This window comes from Polypterus senegalus, chromosome 3, assembly GCF_016835505.1.
Source record: "Polypterus senegalus isolate Bchr_013 chromosome 3, ASM1683550v1, whole genome shotgun sequence".
In the NCBI taxonomy this organism is placed as follows: Eukaryota; Metazoa; Chordata; class Cladistia; order Polypteriformes; family Polypteridae; genus Polypterus; species Polypterus senegalus.
The window spans coordinates 301,944,617-301,971,007 of NC_053156.1; the positions used below are offsets into that span (position 1 = coordinate 301,944,617).

General features: G+C 38.7%; 1 protein-coding gene across 1 annotated transcript in view; it reads left to right on the top strand.

Annotated features, from left to right (window-relative positions):
- The window catches only part of LOC120526373 (epididymal sperm-binding protein 1-like), a 47,992-nt gene that overhangs the window by 4,324 nt on the left and 17,277 nt on the right, over positions 1-26,391 (top strand). Inside the window, exons 3-5 of the mRNA XM_039749506.1 lie at positions 15,900-16,061; positions 20,932-21,093; positions 23,153-23,296. Of these exons, the coding sequence (XP_039605440.1) occupies positions 15,900-16,061; positions 20,932-21,093; positions 23,153-23,296 (468 nt within the window). The remainder of the gene's footprint in view (positions 1-15,899; positions 16,062-20,931; positions 21,094-23,152; positions 23,297-26,391) is intronic.

Below are 26,391 nucleotides of genomic sequence, written 5' to 3' on the forward strand. Positions count from 1 at the left end.
CAGCCATGCTGTCTATTGAAATGCTCTCATATGGCAAACGCTTCAAAGCATTTCCTGTACGGACCTCACAGTTCAGAAACAGTTTCATCCCAAGAACTATGAACGCACTCAATCAGACCATCAAGTGCTCCTTGTAGAATGCTTTGTACATATACGTAAGTACAATGACCGCACTGTAAACTTGCGATACAGTTATAATATTGCACAAACTGAGCCACTTTATAAAGCGCGTATTTACATATGATGATGATATCATTTTTAAGATGAAATGTAGCAAAATATGTTTATTATATTATACAGATAAAACGTTAACTTCATTTAAATAATCTATATTGTTAATAATTAAACATGTGAGGACACAGTGCTGCAGCTCTAGTGAGGCAGGATTGTTCCTGCCTCGCACTGTATGCTTGCTGGGCCTGGCGCGACAAGGGAAGGAGAGATGGATGGAATAATTAAACATGTACTATGAAGATATTTCAACGTTCCTTAAAAGTTTTTAAGAATCGGCGTTCTAAGCTTACAGATGGCTTAACGTCTATTACAGATCTGATTGTGTGGCGATTGGTTACTTGGAGAAAGAAAAGGAAGGACAGGAATTGGGAGTTAGTACGTTTGAAAGAGACAGTACTGCTACAACAACAACTGTATTGATCATACCATCTTGCCCCAAATTAGACTAGATTGAGAATTATTGACTGTGGAGGTCACTGCATGCTGAATTCAGTGTTGTGTTTCAGGAACTATTCCATAATTGTCTTGCCTGCCAGCCTCCTAGGCATGATTTTTATACTTTCTGTAGCATTCACACATTCCTTAAACACACCCAACAAAATTATATTTCTACTATCTGGTTGTAATTTTTAAACATGGCAGGCTGGAACCAGAGACATTTGCTGGGCTTTTGCCTCATAAATTCAATTATTAGACTAAATAACAGTTTATTGGCAGCCTCCTTGGCTTGTTTCATCAATGCTCTGTGTAGCTGCGTTTATCGAAAATTACCAAAGTTCTACAGTTTTTACTTTGCTTCATAGTATCATTCGCCATCAGTTTGACACATATTCATATTATTCCACAGACAAATATCATTGTTTTAAAAGTTTTAGTAAAAATTCAATGTAAAACAGTTCATACAAAAATAGAAGGAAAATTGATATTAAAGAACGTAAATGTTCTTGTTTAAAAAAAGTTCTGTTTAGGGCTTATATATCTTGTTTCATTTCTCCAAATTTGGTCATACAGTCATACTTGAGGCACGTTAAGCAAATTAAACATGTAAGAATAGTCAGAAATCTGCACACCATCTCCTATTTGCAAATATATCTAATAGCCCATGCTAGGAATGAGACTATTTCCTACCTGGCTTAATTAACATTCTGTTTTACAGATACAGCTAAGAATTTTCAATCTCTTTTTTATTTACATGAGCTAAAACTATTTTCCAAAATTCTAGTTAGCTATAAGAAACGGATATTCTATTGTAGAAATTAATTCCAAGCTTTTAATGACCTCTTGGGCACAGTCATCAGCAGTGTGTCTGTTTGTGGAGAGAGTGTCGACCTTGTCGAGAGGTTTACTTACATTGGCAGTGACATTCATGTCTCTGGTGACTCTTCCTATGAAGTCAGTAGATGGATTCGGAGAGCATGGGGGGTCATGAGGTCACTGGATAGGGGTGTGTGGCGCTCCCGATATCTATGCAAATGGACGAAGGTCCAAGTCTTTAGAGTTCTGGTGCTTTCTGTCTTGCTATATGGTTGCGAGACATGGACGCTATCCAGTGACCTGAGACGAAGACTGGACTCCTTTGGTACTGTGTCTCTCTGGAAAATCTTTGGGTACCATTGGTTTGACTTTGTGTCGAATGAGCGGTTGCTCATGGAGTCCCGAATGAGGCACATTACATACATTGTGAGGGAGCTTCAGTTATGGCACTATGGCCATGTGGCGCGTTTCCCCGACAGTGATCCAGCTCGTAAAATCATTATTGTTGGGGACCCAAGTGTCTGGGCTAAGCCAAGGCGTCACCTATGTAACACCTGGCTGCAGCAGATAAAGGGTAATTTCCAGAGGGTGGGACTGGACCATGTGTCTGCCTCGGGTTTGCCAACCAGGATCCTGAGTTGTTTCATCGACCAGTTCATGCTCCCCAACTTGATTTGACTTGTATGAATTTAACATCAAACATTAACTTTCTAAGATTGGCTCTTTCACTTCAAACCTCTAACTGTATATGCAGGAGTACAGGAAATTACTGTATTTTACTTCATTAAGAGCCACAAACTATTCTTATACTCTACATCTTCTCCTTTTTGCTGCTCCCATTAGGGGTTGCCACAGCAGATCATCTTCTTCCATATCTTCCTGTCCTCATCATCTTGTTCTGTTACACCAATCACCTCATGTCCTCTCTCACCACATCCATAAACCTTCTCTTAGGCCTTCCTCTTTTCCTGGCAGCTCTATCATTAGCATCTTTTCCCAATATACTCAGCATCTCTCCTCTGCACATGTCCAAATCAACGCAATCTCACCTCTCTGTATTTGTCTCCAAACCATCCAACCTGACCTGTCTCTCTTAAGTACTCATTTCTAATCCTGTTCATCCTTGTCACATCCAAGGCAAATATTTATACTCTAAATATTGGTTTCAAATAACTAGTTCTTTAACAAACAAGCAAACAAACATTTAAGAACTTCTTATTTAAAAAATTATCTATTTCTTGATGCAGGCACAATTTTTTCACAGGTCTGTCCAGTGTGCTGGTTTTGGTCTGCACAAAAACTCTTCTGACTAAACCTTTGGCAGCCGGCATTGTCTTGTTGACTCAACCCATTATCCATGAATTGCAGGTTTCAGTATCATCTACTATTAAAACAATGCCTCCTTTTCTTCTTGATGTAAGCCAGCAGTTCTCAAACTTTGGTATTTTGCGCCCCCCCTTTTCTACCTGGAATAATTCTGCGCCCACTGCATAATATAAGATTGATGAGAATAACCCATAATACAACTAACAAAGGTATGATACTCGTGCATTGTCGCAGTATCCTAGCATTTTTACTTCCATAAGATTTGCATGTGTTCGGTTAACTTTGATGAAATATTTGCAATTTCTTTTTTTTAAAGTGCTTTAATAACTGTTAAAATGCCTTGTGTGGTTTTTGGTAGTAATTCTAATCCCAAAAACAAAAAATAAATTATTTATTCTTATTTAATAATTTTTTTGTGTAAAGAAAGGATTAAATATGTTTTCATTTTTAAAAATCTCATAAACAAGAACACCGACGAATTCAATCTGTGCGAGACAAACGTATTTTTGTCCGACAAATATTATACCGCTGTTACTTGTATCATGAAAATAACCGAATACGCAGTCAATTTTTTAACTCAATTTGGCAATATTGGCTACACTGCCAATGTGGTGCAGTCACGCCGCATTATCACCTGATCTACTGTTACCCGAATGTTTGCGACAAATACAAATACGTCTCGAACTTTCTGGATTGAAAATACGCGACTATAAAAGCAGTAGCAGCGGCGCCGCTCGTCATAGAAACAAACTTGAAATAGAAAAGGAGCTCCGAGTGTCGAATCTCGTATATCAAACCAAACCTGGACAGGCTGTGTACTTTAAAGCAGGCACATATTAGTCATTAGATCTGTGCCTTAGAAATGTTTGATTTTAAGTTTAGTTATAATGCATTCATTGTGATTATATGCTTGCAAATTTAAATTTGAAATAAAAATGTAAAAAATTAATTTGGAAATCTTGTTCATTTATTCGACGCCCCCCTTGTACAGCTTCAGCGCCCCACAGTTTGAGAACTGCTGATGTAAGCCATTTTAGATGTTCTTGAAGCATTGGCAAATATTCTTCAGACCATCTTTTCCAAAAACAAATCAGCCATGGTCTGAACTTGCTTTTGCCATCTTTGATTATACTGGTCATTTTTAGAAAAGAGTCTTTCTTATGCTTCTGATATGTTTTTCCCATACTTCACTTTGATGAGAGACTGAAGGAAGTTGAACATCCATTTGAGTTCTTTCTTCATCATGGCATTGCAAATTTTTTTTTGGTTGAGACTTTTAACTGCTTCATGTAGCTCTCTTTCTGCTCCAAAAAAGATTGTTCCATTATCTGAGCACATGATTTTAACTTGTTCTCTTCTGCAATTGAATTGACGTATAGTGTTTATGCCAGAATCAGTGTCCAAGTTGTGTGCAATCTCTATATGTACAGCTCTGATTATTAAACATGTGGGAATTACTCCATTACACCAAAATTACTACCTCTTGACTAGACTTTGTCCGCTTTTAATTTGAAAAGGACCAAAATAATTAACTCTGACATTGGAGAAAGGTGGTTGGTCAGGTAACAACCGATCTTCGGGCAAATCTGCCATTTCTTGCTCACCTACTTTCAAATTGTATCTTCTGCATGTTACACACTTTTAAATGATTTTTCTGATAATTGAGTTTGCTTGAGGTATTCAATATTTGTGATGTAGCTGTGCAAGCACATAGTTACACCCACAATGTCTAATTTCTTAATGAATGTGCAGCAATATAAGACAAGCAATATATGAACGTTTCTAGAGAATTGCAGACTGTTCAGCTTCTTCTGGCATTGCAGCTTTGTTGAATGTTCCTCCGACTCTCAGTATTCCATCTTGTACAACTGAGTCCAGTTTAAAGATTTGACTGTTCTTTTTTTGGGAGCATTTTTCTTTAAAGCCTTTAATTCTTCTGGATATTCTTGTCTTTGACTGAGGCCGATAAGCTCTGTTTCTGCTTTAGTCAAGTCTTCTTGAGAAATCAGGCTTGGTTTCAAAGTCAGTTTGTACTTTTTCGTGTGCTCTGTGATGAATGTTTTTTGTTCTTCTCCGTAACTTTCAGATTGACTGACCTCGAGCCGAAATGTCTTTCTTTCAGTTTTTATGTGCAGCAGTTTGTCTTTAAACTTTAGAAACCAAGTCACTGCTTTCTTCAAGTGTAGCCATTCTGAGAAGTAGATGATGAGTTTATTTACAGGTTCACTCATGTTAACAGCACAAATTTTATTTCTGGATCATGTTCAGAAAGTGAATTATTCATTTGATCCGGTCTTTTTGGCCACTCATGTTAGGGCTTTAATATGAAACTTCAGCCTTGTGACCCTTTGATACTTGATCTGATTTAAGGCAGATATAACGTTTTTCCATTGTGACAGTGTTGAATGATCTCTGATCACTAAGTTTCTAGTGGCGACAAAACTCTCGATTGAGCATTTTCATTTGAAATGTACTTTAGTGCATTTTTTCAGTCCAAAATGTAGATTCTTGCAAGGGTTTTTGAAATTCAACTTTTAGCATCTTGTCCATTTTAACTGCCACAATGGCTGCTGTTATCTCCAGTCTTGGAATTGTGACATGCTTCAATGGTGCCACTCTTGATTTGCCCATTAAGAGTGAGAAATGCTTTTTGCCTTCTTCATTAGTCAAAAAAAGAAATGTGACAGTTCCATATACATCTTTACTGGCATCTGCAAAATGGTGCATTTGTACTGACTTTATGGTTCCAAACCATGTGGGGTTGATACATCTCTTCACATTGTAGTTTGCCAGAAACTGTAAGTTATCTATTCTTTTCTTCCAATTCTGAATGTGTTTTTAACATTAACTTCTTCATTTCACCCACATTTCTCTTTGCACAAGACTCTTAAAATGAGCTTCACTGGCAGTATAGCGGGTTCTAAAAATCTGAGGGGGTCATGAACATAGCTAACAACAGATAGAAAGCCCCTTGTAGCGGGCTTGTCTTGAAACTTTATTTGAAATTTGAAACTGTCTGTTTGAGGACACCACTGGACACCCAGGGCACATTCTGTTGGGAGCAGACTATGGCTCAAGTCTAAATCCTTTTTCTCTTTAGCTCTGTCGTCTTCAGGAATGGACAATAAAACTGCTCTGCTGTTACTCATCCACTTTGTCAGGTGGAATCGCCCTCTGAGGCAAAGAGATTGGAGATCTTTCGGCAATTTTATTGCTTGTTCTTCCATTGCAACTGACTTTTAGTCATCAACATAGAAATTATGGGGCACAGTGTTAACGGCTTCATCAGGAAAGTTTTTTCTTGCATCTTCGGCTGTTCTACGCAAAGCATAAGAAGCACAACTGGGTGAAGTAGTAGCACCAAAAAGATGTACTGTCATGTGAAATTCTTCCAAATCTTTACCTTCAGGCCACAACAAAAAGCATAAAAGATCCGTGTCTTTATCTGGGACTTTTAATTGGTAGAACATTAATTTAATGTCTGCCATTAATACCACTGGCTCCAGTCTGAGTCTTGTAGGGACACCAATGAGTGTGTTAGTTAAGTGGGGGCCTTTCAGTAGTTGTTTGTTAAGCGAAGTTCTCTGGTAGGAGGCTTTGCAATCAAAGACCATTAGAATAGAAATTTTCTTAGGATGATACATACTGTGATGTTGAATGTACCACACCCTGTTTTCATTACGATTTAGGCTTTCTTTGGGTGCCTTGACAAGCTTAACCCTTCTCAATAATGTCTCTCATGAAAGTTTTATAGTCTTTTTGGAACCCTGACTTTTTACTTCGTTTTCTTTTGAGCCCAATGGTATGCTGTTCAGAAATGTGGCGATTGTTTCTTCTATTCGGCGCCGTCGCGAGTGGCAACCATTCCAGCAGCTCCGTGTATGATTTTATCTTTTTACTTTTTTTCTCTATTATTCTCTATGTCACTGATTACTTCTACCACTTTCTTTTATGTGGAATCGCTCCCTGGACACTTTTTTTTTTTTACTGCTTTTACTACTTGACATGGATTTTTACACGCTGAGACTCGCCTATTCAAGTTGTCAACTTTAAGCACTGAGAAGAAATGCCCATGCAGGTGTGGTTTCCTATTTATCTGACGAGGTAAGAAGACGATATCGGGGCAGCCGAGCTGGCTCTAAAATAAAAGCCAAGAGACTAGAGAGAAAGTGGCGATATAAACCTCCGTTGCCTTCTGTGATCCTGGGAAATGTGAACTCACTACCAAATAAGATCGACAAACTAGCCGCGCTGGTGAAAAATGTCAGAACCTACAGAGAATTCAGCTTGCTGTGTTTTAGTGAAACTTGGCTAACAACTACCATCCCAGATGCTAAAGTGGAGCTACCCGGGTTTAGCACAGTTAGAGCGGACAGAGACGCAAATACCTGTGGTAAGAATAAAGGAGGGGAGTCGCTATCTATGTCAATACAAGGTGGTGCAACTAAATGTGAATTTCCCCTTGGGATTAATAAAGTATCTATCTATCTATCTATCTATCTATCTATCTATCTATCTATCTATCTATCTATCTATCTATCTATTTATCTATCTATTGTGGACTCGGACCTGGACACACACAGACGGACATCATAAGTTCCACCACACACTGTTTATTTACACTATTTACAAGTCCATATACGTGCACCACAAACCCCAGTGCCTCTTGCACCGCTCCCCCAATGTCCAGGCCTCACAGTCTTTGTGCCTTCCTGGCCGCCTCCAGTCCTCTCTCTCTAGCTCCATCTCTCTTCCCCCCGACTTCCACCCCCTACTGAAGGGAGGCGGCCCCTTAAGTAGGAACCCGGATGGGCTCCAGCTGCTTCCCGGCACTCCTCCATAGACACGCCCCAGTGTGGCGGAAGTGCCGCGCGCACCGAAGCTGTCCGGTGTCCCTGTCGTTTTTCCCCCAGCACTTCCTGGTGTGGCGGAAGTGCTGGGCTCCAGGGATATTCAGGCACCGGGGTGCTGCCTGGCGGTGGCAATGGGTCCCTACAGGGCTGGGCTTCCAAGCCCTTTACCCGAGGCCTCCAACACAACCAGGGCGGACGCCCCCTCGCGGTCTGGAGGAGGCACAAGCCCTCCTCCGGTCCTCCTGGGCGTCTATCTATCTATCTATCTATCTATCTATCTATCTATCTATCTATCTATCTATCTATTGACACACGATTGATTGTTTAGGCAGCTTACCACTGTGCTTTGCGAGGTCATCTATTTCCTCATATGGCCCACTGACCATCCCTCCAAGTCCAACTTTCACAGTATGAGGTCCACATCCTCTGCTAGGTATGATTTGCAACAACTCAAAGATCTTGGGGTTGTTAATCTCTATTAAAAGATCAACTTCTGAATCTATGAATGGTAAACATAACTCCACAAGATATGTCCACTTCTCAATGTTGTCCTGTCATGGAATATTTTCTCTGTCCACTGGAATAGTTATCTGCATATACACTTTTGGCAAATCAATATATGCATTATCATTGATACCACAGACTTGTAAATATGATAAGATTTAAGATAACTTTTGGTTAGCATTTTTGAATCTTCATCGTAATTACACATAGTTTTGAAAAATACTCGAGATCTTCTTCCATGAAGGTTTAACTGTCTCTGAAGATTTTCAGTGCAAGTTTTTAATCTACTAAAAGGGTCTAAAAAGGCATATGTTTCTACATACCTTTCACTCTTTTTAGATTTTACCTTAACCGAAGAGCACATGCAGCACATATTCTTCTTCAGCTCCCGTAAGAACACAGATTTTCTTCTCCGTTTCCTCCTTAGTTGGTGTTGCCTCAGTAGATTTAGCTTTACTGGATGTTGTTCCATTCTTCTTTTTTTTTTTTAACATTTTATTAATTTTATTAAAATCAAATAACATACCATACAAGCAAGTTTTACTAAATTAGATCTGAAAACAAATTGACCCCCTCACCTGAGAAAGAGAGCTAGGTCAGCAGAGCAAAACTTTAATAATAGTAAATAAATAGTATAAAAAAGAGGGGAGAGAAATATGAAAATGCTTATTCTAAAATTTTACTGATTAGATCTTGCCAGGTTTTGAAAAAGTTTTGTACAGATCCTCTAAGTGAGAATTAGTTTTTTTCCAATTTCAAATAGTATATAACATCAGTTACCCACTGACTTAAAATAGTTGAGTTAGGATTCTTCCAGCTGAGCAAAACAAGTCTACGTGCCAATAATGTAGCAAAGGCAATCACAGTTTGTTTGTCTTTCTCTACTTTAATCCCATCTGGAAGTCCACCAAACACAGCTTTTGATGGGTTTTGAGGGATTGTGACGCCAAGGTTGTCTGAAAGGCATTTAAAGATTTTGGTCGAAAATTATGTTAATTTGGTGCAGGCCAAAATATATGGCTCAATGAGGCTGAAACCTGATTCCAACATTCGCAGGTTGGATCGTACCCTTGAAACATTTTGGACACTTTTAAATGAGACATGCATTTGATATATAATATTAAGTTTAACAATTGTATGCTTTGTGCATATGGAGCTTGAGTGAATTCTGTGCATTGCTACCTTCCACTCCTTTTCTGAGATGTTAAGTGAGAGATCCTTTTCCCACTGTACTCTAAGAACTCTGAAAGGGAGGGACTTTAAAATGCTTCTATATATTATGGAAATGCTGTCTGAGTCCTGAAGACTGAACAATATTTTTCCATAATAGAGGTGGGAGGGAGGTGAGGGAAATTGGGCAGGTTCTGTTTAACAAAGTTTCTAATTTGAAAGTAGTGAAAGAAATGTGATGCTGGAAAGTGAACTTTAGAATGTAATTGTTTGTAGTGATTCATTGTCTATGTACAGATCTCTAATTGATTTAATCCCGAATGTTTTCCAGACATTAAAAACTGCATACTTTTGAGAAGGAGGAAAAAGTGGGTTCTCGTGCAGAGGTGCCACAGATAAAAGCTTCTCTGTTTAAAAATACTTCCATATTTTGAGTGAGTGAAGTACAATTGGGTTGTTAGTATACTGGTGATGATTTGTACTTACTGCGGTGGGCTGGCGCCCTGACCGGGGTTTGTTTCCAGCCTTGCACCCTGTGTTGGCTGGGATTGGCTCCAGCAGACTCCGTGACCCTGTAGTTAGGATATAGCGAGTTGGATAATGGATCAATGGATACTGGCCACCCAATAATAAAATTCAAGTTCCATGCCACCTTCCTCCTTAGGTCTTTGTAGGGTCGCCCTTTGGATACGTGGATGTTTTGAATTCCAAATAAATGAGGTTATAGTTTAATCTAATTTCTTAAAAAATTATTTATTGATGTATATTGGAATGTTTAAGAGAAAGAGAAGCTTAGGAAGGATATTCATCTTGACAATGTTAATTCTTCCAGCTAAAGTGAGATGGAGGGAAGACCATCTATGCAAGTCTTGCTTAATTTTTTCCATGCAGACAGCAAAACGTTGTTGATAAAGAGCTTTATGTTTACTTGTGATGCTTACCCCGAGGTATTTAAACTGATCTGCAATCAGAAAGTCAGCATAATTACTGAGTGTTTCTCCATTTTCAGGTTTAATCTGAGTCCATTGCCATGCTTTTCTCGTATATGTCTTTACTATTTTCAGATCATTTCCACAATGCCTGTGAAGTAATGACCTTGCTTTTTGGTAACCCTCATCCAGAGAATGAAATCCGCAATTTCAAACAAGCTCTTGTCGCCCTCTTGTGTACTGTTCAAGAAAGTGTAATTTATCTTGATATTTTTCAAACACATTGTTTACTGTGTGATCATTTGCCATTATAAAAAGGATGTATGTCAGAAGGTCGCCATCAAATATTAGTACTTCTCTACATGGTACTGGAGGTTTATCTTGCTTGTCCCTTTGGGCTAATTATTTAGCTACTTCAGCAACACCCTTCTGACTTTCAGCAACTGTCTTCTGACTTTCGGTTTGCATATGTATTAACTGACAAATATGTTATTAGAAACTCTGAGAGTCTGCCTCTGAGATAGTCGTTAATTGCTCTTACTTTTCAAATTAGACTCAAGCTCTTGAATCCTTCGGAAAAGTCTACTGAATTTTGAATATTCTAGTGCAACAGTCAATGCCGAAGATGCTGTTGCAGTGCTTAGCTGAGATGAGGAGTTGTGTAATTATCTTCAATTGTGCTCTTTAACGATGAGCCTGGGACACTAACTCCCTTACAAACTTTATCTTGCAATTATAACTCATTAAAGTGATTCATGAGCTGTTTATTAGCTTGGCCCGATGCGGCTTTGCTTGTTTCATAGAGCCATATGCTTATTCTTAGACTAAATTCATTCTAATCCTTAGCATTGCTCATGAATGCCAATCTTTACTTTTTCCTTGTTAAAGGTATTAATCTCTCATTCAGTGCTTCAAGCAGTGTTGATCCATAATTACTAAAGTTCTGCAGCTTTTAGTTTCCTTCATAGGATGATTCAAGCACCACTGTGACACATGTTCAAATAATTTCACTGACAAAATATCTTTGTTTGGAAAGTTTTGATAAAAGATAGAAGAAAAATTGGTATTTAATAAAGGAAAAGTTCTTGATTCAGAAAGTTCTGTTTAAGCCTGATATATCTTGCTTGATTGCTCTAAGTTTGGTCATACAGTCTTACATGTATTCCATCTCCTATTTGCAAAATAGCAGTAAGACTACTTCCTAACTGGCTTAATTAACACTCAGTTCTACAGATACAGCTTAAAAAGTTCAATGTCCTGTTAACTTACTGGGGTTAAAAGGCTGTAATATATTTTGGGTAGCTATAAGAAACTGATATTCTATTACTGAAATTAAATAAACACCATTTGAATTTAACATCAACAACAACATTTATTTATACAGCACATTTCCATACAAATCATGCAGCTCAAAGTGCTTTACATGATTAAGAAAGAGAAAAAAGACATAATAAATAAGAATTAAAATAAGGGAACACTAATTAACATAGAATAAAAGTAAGATCCAATGGCCAGGGAGGACAGAAAAAACAAAAAAAAAATCTCCAGATGGCTGGAGAAAAAAAATAAAATCTGCAGGGATACCAAGGCCATGAGATCACCAAGCCCCCTCTAGGCATTTTACCTAACATAAATGACCTCAATCAGTCCTCAAGGTATTCAGGGTCCTCATGGAAGAACTTGATGATGATGGTCATGTGGACTTCAGGCCTTTAATCCATCAATGTAGGGACATCACGGTGCTCTGATCAGGTGGTGGTGGCGCAGGTCGCCACCCCAGAAAACCAGAAAAAGAAGAGAAGAGAAAGTAGGGGTTAGTACGGATTGTGGAGCCACCATGAATAATAATGATAATTAATTGAATATACAGAGCATCAGGATTAAACTAAGATGAAGTTATGAGAAAACCATGTTAAAGTAATGAGTTTTTAGCAGTTTTTTTTAAAGTGCTCCATCATATTAGCCTGGCAAATTTCTATCAGTACAGCTATTCCATATTTTAGTTGTATAACAGCAGAAGGCTGTCTCACCACTTCTTTTAAGTTTAGCTCTTGGAATAACAAGCAGACACTCATTTGAAGATCTAAGGTTACGATTTTTAGTATAAGGTGTAAGACATTCTGAACTATAAAATGGAGCAGAATATTTAAGGCTTTGTAAACCATACGCAGTATTTTAAAGTCAAATCTAAATGACATAGGTAACCAATGTAGTGACATCAGAACTGGAGAGATGTGCTCAGATTTTCTTTTCCTAATTAAGATTCTAGCAGCTGCATTCTGCACTTGTTGCAATCGATTGATGTCTTTTTGGGTAGCCCTGAGAGGAGTGTGTTACGGTAATCTGAAAACAAAAATGTGAACTAATTTCTCAGCATCTTGCAATGTTATAAGAGGTCTAACTTTTGCTATATTTCTTAAGTGAAAAAATGCTGTCCTAGTAATCTAATTAATATTTGATTTAAAATTCAGGTCAGAGTCAATAGTTACTCCTAAATTCTTTACCTCTGTCTTGACTTTAAATCCTAATGCATCAAGTTTATTTCTAAAAACCTCATTACATCCATTTTTGCCAATCACTACAATTTCTGTTTTCTCCTTATTTAGTTTGAGAAAATGACTACTCATCCATGCAGAAACACAAGTAAGATATTGTGTCAGTGAATCAAGAGTGTCGGGGTCATCAGACGCTATTGATAAATACAATTGTGTGTCATCAGCATAGCTGTGGTAGTTCACATTATGCCCCGAATAATCTGGACTAATGGAAGCATGTAAATGAAAAAGAGCAGCGGACCCAGGACAGAGCCTTGTGGAACACCATATAAAATATCATATGTCTTTGAAGTATAATAATAATTAAAAAACACTTTCTACTGGATGTTTTGGGGCAGTGTCCTATTCTTGTAAAACTATTTTGAAATAACTTTAGTAAGTTAGTTGTTTCTGGTATTCATGAGTAAGTCTGCAGTTTATTCCTGATTTGCTGAAATTTGACCCATTGGACCTTCCTGTTTCAATACTGAACACATCTAGTGCTCAAACCTTCAATCACCTCTTGTGACTGATGCATTTGCTCAGGAGAAGATGTTGTCAGGTGGTGTTCAACATTCATTGAATGTTTTTACCCTAAACCATAGTTGGTGGGTCGACACTGGTTGCCAATCAATGTCTACAACAATTGTGCGGGAAAACCTCTACAACTTACCTCAACTGGAAATAGCCAGACATGACACCCTTTGTCCATGCATTGTTTGACCAAATCCTGAAAATTGGTGGCCTTCTTCTCTGGGGCCTGTTCACATCTATTTTCCCATGGAATAATCAGTTCTATCAGGATTTTCCACTTCGTCTCCTTAAACCACATGTATATATTAGGTCTTACAGTTGTTTGAATGACCTTAGGAAAATGTAGCTTCCTACCCAGGTCTATCCTCATCTCCAATAACCAGGCCAGCTGCAAAAAGCTCTTCTTAGAGAAGGACGACTTTTCCCCTTATCTGATGAACTAGATGGATGGACCTATACTCACATGGTTTAGACACTTTTCTAACTCTTCTGCTCCAAAATATCTGCCAGTGCCTTGAGAGCTGTGTCATGATGCCACCTATATCTTCCCTGGCTAAGCACAATCTTATACCTTGTCAGTTCATGTGCCAGCATGCCTCTCTCACCACATAGTTTACACAGTGGGTCCTCCTGCACCCACCACCTCTGAATATTAGTTGGTTTTAGCAGAGTATCATACACTGATCAGAGGAGTAAAGAATTAGAAAAGAGCTCCATCCACCAACGTTCTGGCCATGTGATATTCTGTGTTGAAAGGTCCCGATTCATTCAGGCTCCTTGTGATCTATGTTCCAAGGCCCTTGCACTTCGTCCTTTCCCTTCTAGGCATTGGACCTCAGCTAAAATCACATTTCTCCTTTGCTTTTGTCTGCTTCTCCCCATTGCTGGAAATGGGTGATTCCAAGTTCTTGTTTCCCCAACCACAGGTTCCCAATGAAATCCTTTAGCTTCAGCTTACTTTCAGCCTGTGCAACAGTCATATCTGCTGACTACTTATGTCCAGATCTTGCGGTGTTGCTTGCACCTCTGACTTTAAAGTCGCTAGATTGTCTATACATCAACAGAGCCCTACACTCTGCCACCTTGAATTCCTCGACCACTGATGATAGGGGAAGCTGCAAATGACCAGGCCTGATATATAGCCCTGCTGATATGAAGTGTGGAGGAACTCCAAGCCATCCACAAAGATGTTTTGTTCACTCACCTCTTGATTCCTTTGACTGCTGTCATTTGCATTTCATAAATTGTCAGTAGCCAAACCAGTCTTGCAGAACACCGTGATAGAAAAGCCAGGCCTTGTATTGTCCTGGTAAATATGATGCCCTGCCTTCCTCAGCCATTCATCTGCCTATTTTTATGTCCTAGTTACATTAAGTTTATCAATGATGGCGGCGTCATACCACTTCTTTAGGCATTTTATTGGGTTTTCCTCGAATACAATACAATACAATTTATTTTTTATAGCCCAAAATCACACAAGAATTGCCGCAATAGGCTTTAACAGACCCTGCCTCTTGACAGCCCCCCAGCCTTGACTCTCTAAGAAGACAAGGAAAAACTCCCCCAAAAAAAAACCCTTGTAGGGAAAAATGTAAGAAACCTTGGGAAAGGCAGTTCAAAGAGAGACCCCGAATGATGGTATAACCTGCCCCTGGACATGGTGTTAGAACTTACTGATCACTTTCCCAAATCTGATCACTGTGTTTCTTGACTTCTTTGGTTTAAACTTCATTCTTGCGCACATTACCAAGTCGTCAAGTGCATCTTGCTTGTACGATGGGATGAAGTTGTTATGGTTAGGTCGTCCATAAAGCTAGTGAGTACCACACTTCATTTTCAGCCCCTGGATTCCTTCCCTGCTTGTATTATAAGCAGATTCATTACTATGATAAACAAGAAGTGGCAGATAGTAAGGCCCATTAATATTGTCTTTCTTGATCGTGTGGAGTGGGTAAAAACTGGGCCACGACAAAGATATCTGCCTGGTACAATTTAATAGTTAAACTAAATATTATCCAATAGTTTTCAACAATTCCTTTGCTTGGAATTTAATGAAATAGGTGCTGCTTAACGGGTCGTTACTCTAGCTCAAAGTATGGAGTGCGTTTGGTGTGCTTCCATATACCAAGCCCCTTAAATTGACAAACCCGCGCTTTTACAGTGCATGACAACCAAAATAACTCACCATGTGTCAAAGTCATGATGAACATTAGAGTAGATAAAATAACAGCCCTGAACTTTTTACGGTGACTGCAAAAAGCCCTTTACTAGATCATGCCATTGAGTCATTCAAATTCCATTGTGTGATGATATGATGCAGTCAGATAGATACTATAAGGGTACATTAGCACAATACAGAAGTTGTTTGATATATTTAATTTAATATTTTTCATTGTCTTAGGTTCCCTGCAGCCTTAAATTGTAATTATAGTTAAAAATGGAGTCATGAATGGATAGTAGCTGATTTCATCATTTTTATTGGTATACCTGTTTATATTTAATGTATTAAATTATCTCTTTCATTAAATTTTAATAATGTTCACTTTAAATTCAACACACAGGTGTTCCAGCAGTTACTGAAAAGCAGAAAGCAGCTTATTGTGTTTTCCCTTTCATCTATAAGGGACACACTTACAACTCTTGTACGATGACAGATTATTCCTCTCTGTGGTGTGCGACAACAAGCAACTATGATAAAGACTTTCAGTGGACAACATGTTCAAGTAAGTAGTTGGGTAATGTGGAGCTGAGGAGGGTCTTAACAACAATAATAAAAATAATAATTTATTGCATTTATAAAGAGATTTTCAAGGTAATCAAACCACTTCACACAGTTAGTTGGGAGCCAATACCACCGCCACTAATGTGCATCATACACCAAAATGATTTGATGGCAGTCATTTTGCGGTAGTATGATCTCCACACATTTGCTGTTAGGTGGTGAAGGGTGAGAGATAGTTAGCCAGTTAGATTCAGGGGATGATTTAGGGGTCTGGAATGACTTGGCCATGGTAGACAATTTCTCCAGGACATCGGGATATACCTGATATTTTACGAAGGATACCCAGAGATCTTTAATCATCAGAGAGAGTCAGGATCTCAGTTTTACAGCTCATCCAAAGGATGGGTAAGACATGTGGTCCACTAGTGTTTAATGACTTGAATTGTGAAGGTCAAGTCACACAAATTGCAGGTTTAGCCGTCTAGACATCGTAATTTGTTCTTAAAGCATTCTGCATTTTTTAGGCAAGAGTCAAAAAATTGCCAAAAGTCTGCTGCACTAATGATGGCTCATAGGAGTCACTATGTCGTCTTTGGATATTGTTTGCAGATTCCTCTATTCTGTATTCATCATGCCATCTCAGACCACATAAGACTAGTTTGAGATTTCTTCACCGTGGAGGTCACTACATCCTGAATTCACTGTTGTGTTTCAGGAACTATTCCATGATTCTCCTTGCCTGCCATCCTCCTAGCCATGATTTTCATAATTCTGTAGCATTCAAACATTCCTTAAACACACCCAACAAAATGACATTTCTACTATCTGCTTGTAATGTTGAAACATGACAGGCTAGAACCACAGATGTAGGGTGGTCTTTTCCCCAATAAATACAATTATTGGGCATTCATTTATTTTTTCATTTTTATAGGGCCCCCTGCAGCCCTAAATTGTAATTTTAGTTAAAAATGGAGTCATGAATGGATATTAGCTGATTTCATCACTCTTATTAGTATACTTGTTTATTTTTCATGAGTTAAATTACCTCTGTCATTAATTTTTTTTAATTAATTTTATTGCAATCATTCCATACAAATCAATCAATTTTTACAAAAAGTAAAACTGAGCTAAGAACAAATCAACCCCCACCCCTGAGAGAGAGAGCAAGGCAAACGGCGTTTTTTGTCCAGAATGATGTTAATTTGGTGCAGGCCCAGAACATGTGACCCAGTGAGGCTGGGACTTGATTGCAGCGTTCGCAGGTTGGATCATGTCCTGGAAACATTTTGGAGAGTTTTAGGTGAGACAGATGTGCTCGATATATAATTTTAAGTTGTATAATTGTATGCTTTGCGCATATGGAGATCGAGTGAATTCTCTGCATTGCTATTTTCCACTCCTTTTCTGATATATTAATTGAGAGATCTTTTTCCCAGTGTCCTCTTGGATCCTTGAAAGGGAGGGACTGTAAAATGATTTTATATATTGCAGAGATGGTGTCTGAGTCTTTGAGACTGAGCAATATTTTTTCCAGCATGGATAAGGGTGAAAGATGAGGAAAATCGGGAAGGTTCTGTTTAACAAAGTTCCTACTTTGAAGATAGTGAAAGAAATGTGTAGCTGGAATGTTAAATTTGGAATGTAATTGTTCATAGGATTCAAAGATGTTGTCTATATAAAGATCTCTAAGCAAGTTAATCCCAAATTTTTTCCAGATATTAAAAACTGCATATGTTTGTGAAGGTTGAAAGAGGTGGTTCTCCTGCAGAGGTGCCACAGATAGAAGCTTCTCCGTCTTAAAATGCTTTCTATATTGGTTCCATATACTAAGTGAGTGGAGCACAATTGGGTTATTAGTATATTGCCGATAGCTTGCGTTAATTGGGGCACAGAGCAGGGAATATAAAGAAGTACTGCAGGATTTTACTTCTATTGCGGACCAAGCCTGTGTATGTTCTTCTGTTTGTGTCCAGGTTTTTATAGCTTGTATGTTTGCTGTCCAGTAATAAAACTGGAAGTTAGGTAGAGCCATGCCGCCTTCTGCCTTTTGTCTTTGTAGGGTCGCTCTTTGGATGCGTGGATGTTTTGAATTCCAGATAAATGAAGTTATTGTTGAATCTAATTGCTTAAAAAATGATTTATTGATGTATATTTGAATGTTTTGAAATAAAAAAAGGAGCTTAGGAAGAATATTCATCTTAACAGTGTTAATTCTTCTAGCTAGAGTGAGATGAAGAGTTGACCATCTATGCAAGTCTTGCTTAATTTTTTCCATGCAGACGGCGAAATTTTGTTGATAAAGAGCTTTATGTTTACTTGTGATGTTTACTCTGAGGTATTTAAACTGTTCTGCAATGATAAAAGGTAGGGTATCTAATCTAATATTATATGATTGAGAATTCACTGGAAAGAGTACACTTTAATTCAGATTAATTCTGAGACCAGAGATCTTTTGAAATTCTGTGAGTGTTGCTAAGACTGCAGGCACAGAATTTTGTGGGTCTGATATATACAGTACCATATCATCTGCATATAATGAAATTTTCTGTTTCAGTCCTTCTCTGATAATTCCCTTTATCTGATCAGTATTTCGACAATGTATTGCCAGTGGTTCAATGGCAATTGCAAACAGTAACGGTGGCAAGGGGCATCCTTGTCTAGTATCACGTTCTAGTTTAAAGTAGTCTGAACAAATGTTGTTGATACAAACTAAAGCTTCTGGATTGGTATACAGTAGTTTGATTCATGCACAAATGTTTGGGCCAAACTGAAATTTCTCCAATGTAGTAAAAAGGTATTTCCATTCAATCATGTCAAATGCTTTTTTTACATCCAATGATAATAATATTTCTGGGGTGTTTGTGGAGGGTTAAGGGGGGGGGGTTAGAGAAAGAGAGTAGGCTAGATCTATACCTAATCTATCTTTTTAATCTTTATAATTATAACTACCAACGTAATAATAGGCTGCATGGCAATAACTCTTGGGGAAATAGGAAATTAAGGCAGAAGCTGTCTCACTTCCAGTTAAGACTATAAAATGACATCAAAAACTCAGAATCAATGTCTCCATGATGGGACAGTTAACTTTGTGAGCTGGAATGTTAAAGGCCTGAATCACGAATTAAAGAGAAAGAAAGTACTCTCTCACCTAACAGGTCTAAATGCTAAAATAGTATTTTTACAGGAGACCCACTTACTAAGCAAGGATCAGTTCCGGCTGCAAAAAGACTGGACTGGCCAAATGTTCCATTCTAGTTTTACAAAGAAAACTAGAGGGGTGGGAATTCTCATACATAGAACAGTACCATTTGTAGCATCAGATGTAGTATTGGATCCTGAAGGGAGATATGTGATGGTCATGGGTAACTTATCTAACTGTAAAATGATTTTGATAAAAATTTATGCACCTAATGTTGATGATACAAAATTGCATAAATTCCCAATCTGAACACTCAAAAAATTATAATGGTTGGGGACTTTAATTGTGTTTTAAATTCACTCTTAGATAGGACTTCTACCACATGGAGAACGGCATCTAACACTGCAAAGATAATTACAAAGTTTATAACTGATCACAACTTATCAGACCCCTGGAGGTTTTTAAACCCTAACTCAAGAATATATTCTTTCTACTCACCAGTACATCATTGCTACTCAAGGATTGATTATTTCTTTATAGATAATAACTTATTGCCTATGATTAAATCTTGCAAATACAATGCTATTGTTATTTCTGACCATACACTTCTGATCTTGGAGCTAAAGTTACTATGCCCCACACACTCACCTCGCAGATGGCGTCTCAACCCGCTTCTTTTAGCAAATGAGAATTGTATAGAATTTATATCCAAACAAATCAGTTTCTTCCTAGAGACAAATACATCCTCAGAGATTTCTGCAGGAATACTCTGGGAAACTCTTAAGGCCTTCTTAAGAGGACAGATTATCTCATATCTTTCCCACAGAAATAAATCAGAAACCAAGAAATTAGCAGAGATAAAAAGTGAAATTACTAGAGTAGATGAAGAACATGCCAGACTACCAAGCGAGGCTCTACATAGGAAAAGGCAGGCTCTGCATTCAGAACTAAACCCTCTTGACAACTAAAGAAACTGAACAACTAATTTATAAATCCAGACATCATTATTATGAACATGGAGAGAAAGCTAATAAGCTTTTAGCTCAACAAATTCACAAGCAAGAAGTGCGCAACGCAATCTCAGTAATCACCAATTTGAACAGAGATAAAATCATCGACCACAAAAATATAATGCACACTTTCAGAGACTACTATAAATCCCTATATACTACTGAGTTTAAAGAAGACAATACACAATCTAATGCATTTCTGGATACATTACAGATACCACAAATAGACACTTTTAGTGTGGAGGAACTTGATAAACCACTGGCGCTATCAGAATTACTAGATGCTATAAAGTCACTTCAAGGCGGGAAAGCAGCAGGCCCTGATGGCTACCCTGCAAAATTTTATAAGAAATTTTCCGCTCAGCTAGCTCCCCTCCTATTAGCAACATTTACAGAAGCTAGAGACAACCAAACTCTTCCTCAAACTTTTCGCCAAGCACTAATCACCGTTTTTCCAAAACAAAATAAGGACTTATTACAATGTGCATCATACAGACCAATTTCACTTCTGAATAATGACATTAAAATACTCTCTAAAATCATAGCTAGAAGGATGGAGAAAGTGCTCCCCTCGGTAATATCACAAGATCAAACTGGATTTATCAGGGGCTGACACTTATCTTCAAATCTTCGACGCCTGTTTAATGTAATATACTCACCAACTAAATCAAACACCTCTTTCATTAAATTTTAATAATGTTCACTTTAAATTCAACACACAGGTGTTCCAGACATTGACAAAAAGGCCAAAGCATCTTCTTGTGTTTTCCCTTTCATCTATAAGGGACAAACTTACCATTCTTGTACCATGACAGACTCTTCCTCTCTGTGGTGTGCGACAACAAGCAACTATGATAAAGACGGTCGGCTAACAACATGTTCAAGTAAGTAGTTGGATAATGTGTAGCTGAGGAGGGTCTTAACAATAATAGAAATAATAATAATAATTCATTACATTTATATAGCGCTTTTCAATGTACTCAAAGAGCTTCACACAGTAAGTGGGGAGCCAATTCCTCCAGGATGATTCAACGACAACCATTTTGGGCAATTATGATTTCCACCCATTTACTTTTACATGGTGAATGGATGAAAGATATTTAGCCACTTAGATTCTGGGGATGAATAGGAGTCTGTAAAGATCAGGCCGTGGTGGACAATTTCTCCAGGACTTTGGCATACGCCAGACTTTTTACAAAGGATTCCCAGGGATCTTTATTGACCACAGAGTGTCAGGATCTCAGCTTTACATCTCATCCAAAGGATGGGTAAGAAGTGTACTCCACTAGTGTTTAATGACTTGAATTGTGAAGTTCAGGTGACAAAAATTGCAGATTTAGCAATCCAGACATCCATTTTTATTCTTAAAACAGTCTGCATTCTTTTAGGCAAGAGGCAAAAAATTGCAAAAAATCTGGTGCAGTACTGATCGCTCATAGGAGTCACTATGTAGTCTTTGGTTATCTTTTGAAGATTACTCTATTCTGTACTGATCATAATATCTCAGGCCACATTAGACTAGATTGAGATTTCTTGACTGTGGAGGTCACTGCATCCACAATTCACTGTTGTGTTTCAGGAACTATTCCATGATTCTCCTTGCCTGCCATCCTCCTAGCCATGATTTTCATACATTCTGTAGCATTCAAACATTCCTTAAACACACCCAACAAAATGACATTTCTACTATCTGCTTGTAATGTTGAAACTTGACAGGCTGGATCCACAAACATACAGTTGTCTTTTGTACTATAAATAAAATTATCAGACTTCACAATGTTTCTCCAAGCCATACTTAACCCATCCGTGATAAGGTATGATGAGTTATGCTCTTTGATGTGCCTCTTTCAGCAGCACTGTTCCATCTAGTCATTAATTTACTGGCAGACTATATGGCTTGTGTCATCAAAAGTCTAGTTTCAATAAAAAAAACCAGTTTTAGCTGGATGTTTTGGGGCTGTGCTCTGTTTTTATAAAACTATTGTGTATTAAACTTTTGTAAGTTAGTTGTTTTTGATATTCATGCTGGGGCATTTGGTGCCAGCTTGCAGGCTACATTCAAAAACACTTAGACTAAGCATCCATGAAGATGTTTCTATACTTGCCTCTCGATTCCTTCAAATGCTATTATTCGTGTTTCATAATGTTTCATTTGCCAAGCCACTCTTGGAAGCAGACCATGCTGGAAGAGCTAGGACTTGTATTTCCCTGATAAACTGGTGCCTCTTTCGTCCTCAGCCATTCATCCACCTGTTTCACTGTGCTGGTAACGCTGGTTTTATCATTGAGAGAGGCATTGTACCAATTCCCTAAGCATTTTATTGGATTTTCCTTGATTGATCGTATCACCTCCTCTTGGACTCTAGAACTTGCTGATCAATTTCCCATTTCCGATCACCACGCTTTTTGATTTCTTTGGTATGAACTTCATTCTTACCCACGTTACCAAGTTGTTAAGCACACCCAGGACCCACCTTCCTTGTACGATGGGATGAAGTTTTTATGATTAGGTCATCCATAAAGCCTCTTATTGAAGGCTGGCAACTGCCTAACTTTATTATCATCTCCCTGGATTCCCTCCCTCCCGCTGATTCATTCCCATGATAAACAAGATGGTGGAGACAATGCAGCCCTTTATTATGCCCTTTTCGAGATCCTACCATTGGGTTATTCAAATTCAATTGGATTTGATGCAGTCAGAATAAAATGTTGATTAGATACTATAAGGATATGTTAGCATAATACACAAATTGTTTGATGAATTAAATTTATTTTTTCATTGTCTTAGGCCACCCTGCAGCCCTAAATTGCATTTATAGTTAAAAATGGATTCATGAATAGATTTCAGCTGATTTTATCATGCTTAATGGTATACCTGTTTATATTTAATGTGTTACATTATCTCTTTGATTGAATTTTAATAATGTACATTTTAAATTCAAGTCACAGGTATCGAAGCCTCTTGTGTTTTCCCTTTCGTCTATAAGGGAAAAACTTACAACTCTTGTACTATGACAGACTCTTCCTCTCTGTGGTGTGCGACAACAAGCAACTATGATAAAGACAGTCGGTGGACAACATGTTCAAGTAAGTAGTTGGGTAATGTGGAGCTGAGGAGGGTCTTAACAACAACAATAATAATAATAATAATAATAATAATAATAACAATTCATTACATTTATATAGCACTTCTTAATGTACTCAAAGGGCTTCACACAGTAAATGGGGAGCCAATTCCACCAGGATGATTCAACGACAACCATTTTGGGCCATTATGATTTCCACACATTTGCTTTTAGATGGTGAAGGGATGAAAGATAGTTAGCCAGTTAGATTCTGGGGATGAATAGGGGACTGTAAAGACCAGGCCGTGGTGGACAATTTCTCCAGGACTTCGGCATACGCCTGACTTTTTACAAAGGATTCCCAGGGATCTTTATTGACCATAGAGTGTCAGGATCTCAGTTTTACATCTCATCTAAAGGACGGGTAACAAGTGTAGTCTACTAGTGTTTAATGACTTGAATTATGAAGTTCAAGTGACAAAAATGTCATATTAGCAATCCAGACATCCTCATTTGTTTTTAAAACTGTCTGCATTCTTTTATGTCAGAGGCAAAAATTTGCCAAAAATCTGGTGCAGTACTGATCGCTCATAGGAGTCACTATGTCGTCTTTGCTTATGTTTTGCAAATTCCTCTTTTTTGTGTTCATCATACCATCACAGGCCACATTAGACTAGATTGAGATTTCTTGACTGTGGAGGTCACTACATCCACAATTCACTGTTGTGTTTCAGGAACTATTCCATGATTGTCCTTGCCTGCCATTTTCCTAGCCACAATTTTCATACATTCTGTATCATTCAAACATTCCTTAAACAAACCCAACAAAATGACATTTCTACTATCTGCTTGTAATGTTGAAATCTGACAGGCTGGATCCACAGACATACAGTGGTCTTTTGCAACGTAAATACAATTATCAGCCTATTGCTGGATATTTTTTTGGTCTGTGTCCCATTCCTGTAAAACTGTTTTAAATTAATCTTTATTAAGTTAGACTTTTCCAATACTCATACTGGGCCATTTGGTGCCAAGTTGCAGGTTACATTTAAAACCACTTAGAATGAGGAAGAGTGCAGTTTATTTCTAATTTGCTCACAGGTGACCCACTGGCCCTTCCTGTTTCACACTTGAATACATCTACTACCCAAACCTTCAATCACCTCATGTGACTGATGCCTTTAGAAGAAGAGGATGTCATCAGGTTGTGTCCAACATTCTTGGATGTTTTGACCCTGATCCACAGTTGGTGTGTCGGCAGTGCTGGCCAACTCACTTCCCATCTTCTCCTGCCTTGCACATCATCTCTTCCCACCTATTTATGAGCCAACAATGGTCTCTTTCTGCTCCTTCCCCCAAGCTGCAAACAGCTATTTTCCATTTCTTTCCCTTCTTTCTATTCCCAGGGCTGTAAAAATCTTCTACACCAATTGTACAGGGAAACCTCTGCAGCCTAGCTCAACTGGAAATAGCTAGTCATGACCCCCTTTGGCCCTTCACTGTTGGACCAATTCCAGATACTTGGTGGCCTTCCTCTCTGAAGGCTGTTCACATCCATTTTCCCATGGAACAGTCAGTTCTATCAGGATGATCCTCTTCTCAGCCTCTGACCATATGACTATGTCAGGCTCAAAGTTATGTGGATGACCTGTAGAAGATGTAGCTACTTACCCAAGTCTACCCTCATCTCCCATGATAGGGCCAGCTGCAAAAAGCTTTTCTTGGAGGAGTGCAGTTTTCCCCCCTCTCTGATGAACAAGATGGATGGACCTATGCTTATGTGAGTTGGACACTTTTTCCGTCTCGCCTGGTGCAAAATATCGGCCAGTGCCCTGAAAACCTTTTCATGGCACCATCTTTATCTTCCCTAGCTTAGCACCATCTTGTACCCAGCCAGTCTATGTGCCACTGTACCTCTCTCCTCACATAGCTTACACAGTGGGTCATCCCCCAGTCCCCACCTGTGTTTTTTAGTTGTTCGCCAGGTATGGTACACTTATTGGAGCGGGAAAGAAATACAGAAGGTCTCCATCCTCCAAAGTCCTTGCCATGTAATCTTCCATTTTGGCAGGTCCCATTCTGTCCAGGCCCTTGTGATTGAAGCTTTGTGGCCTTTGCACTTCTCCCTTCCTCCTCTAGGCATCAGACCTCAGGCTGAATCATATCCATCTTTATTGTTGGTCTGCTTTTCTCCATTGCTGAAAATGTGTGGTTCCATGCCCTTGTCTCCCCAAACACAGGTTCCCAAACACGTCCTTTAGCTTCAAAATACTTTCAGCCTTTGCAACAGTCGTGTCTGCTGCCCAGTTACTTCCAGATCTTGAGGTGATTTCTGCACGTCTGACTTTTCCATTGCAAGATTATCTATACATCAAGACAGCCCTACACTTTGCCACCTTGAACTCTTCAATCATTAATGATAGGGGTAGCTGCAACTGACCAGACATGATATACATCACTGTTGATATAAAGCCTGTTTGAATTCTGAGCCATCTGTGAAGATGTTTATTCAGTCGATTCCTTTGACTGCTGTCATTTGCATTTCATAAATTGTCAATAGCCAAACCAGTCTTGTAGCAGACCATGATAGAAGAGCCAGGCCTTGTATTGTCCTGGTAAGCCTGATGCCTCTGCCTTCCTCAGCCATTAATCTGCCTATTTCTATGTCCTATTTCCATCAATTCTATCAATGAGGGAGCTGTCATACCACTTCTGTAGGCATTTTATTGGGTTTTCCTTGATTGATGGTATAACCTGCCCCTGGACATGGAACTTGCTGATCACTTTCCCAATTCTAATCACTGGGCTTTTTAACTTTTTTGGTTTAAACTTCATTCTTGCCCACGTTACCAAGTCGTCAAGTGCATCCTTAGCCTATATTGCTTGTACGATGGGATAAAGATGTTATGCTTAGATGTCCAAGGACTTTGCCCTACCAGGATGCCGGAAGAAGGGAAGGACCGGGAAAAGGGAAGGATCTTCCCTGGACCATAAGGGGGCAACCTCCCTGGATTACATGGGCTTGGGAGCTCAACCCTATGGAGGGACATGGCCACAATCAGGGGGTGCCTGGACAGCTCTGGAACTGTGGTCTGCAGCACTTCCGCCACACCCAGA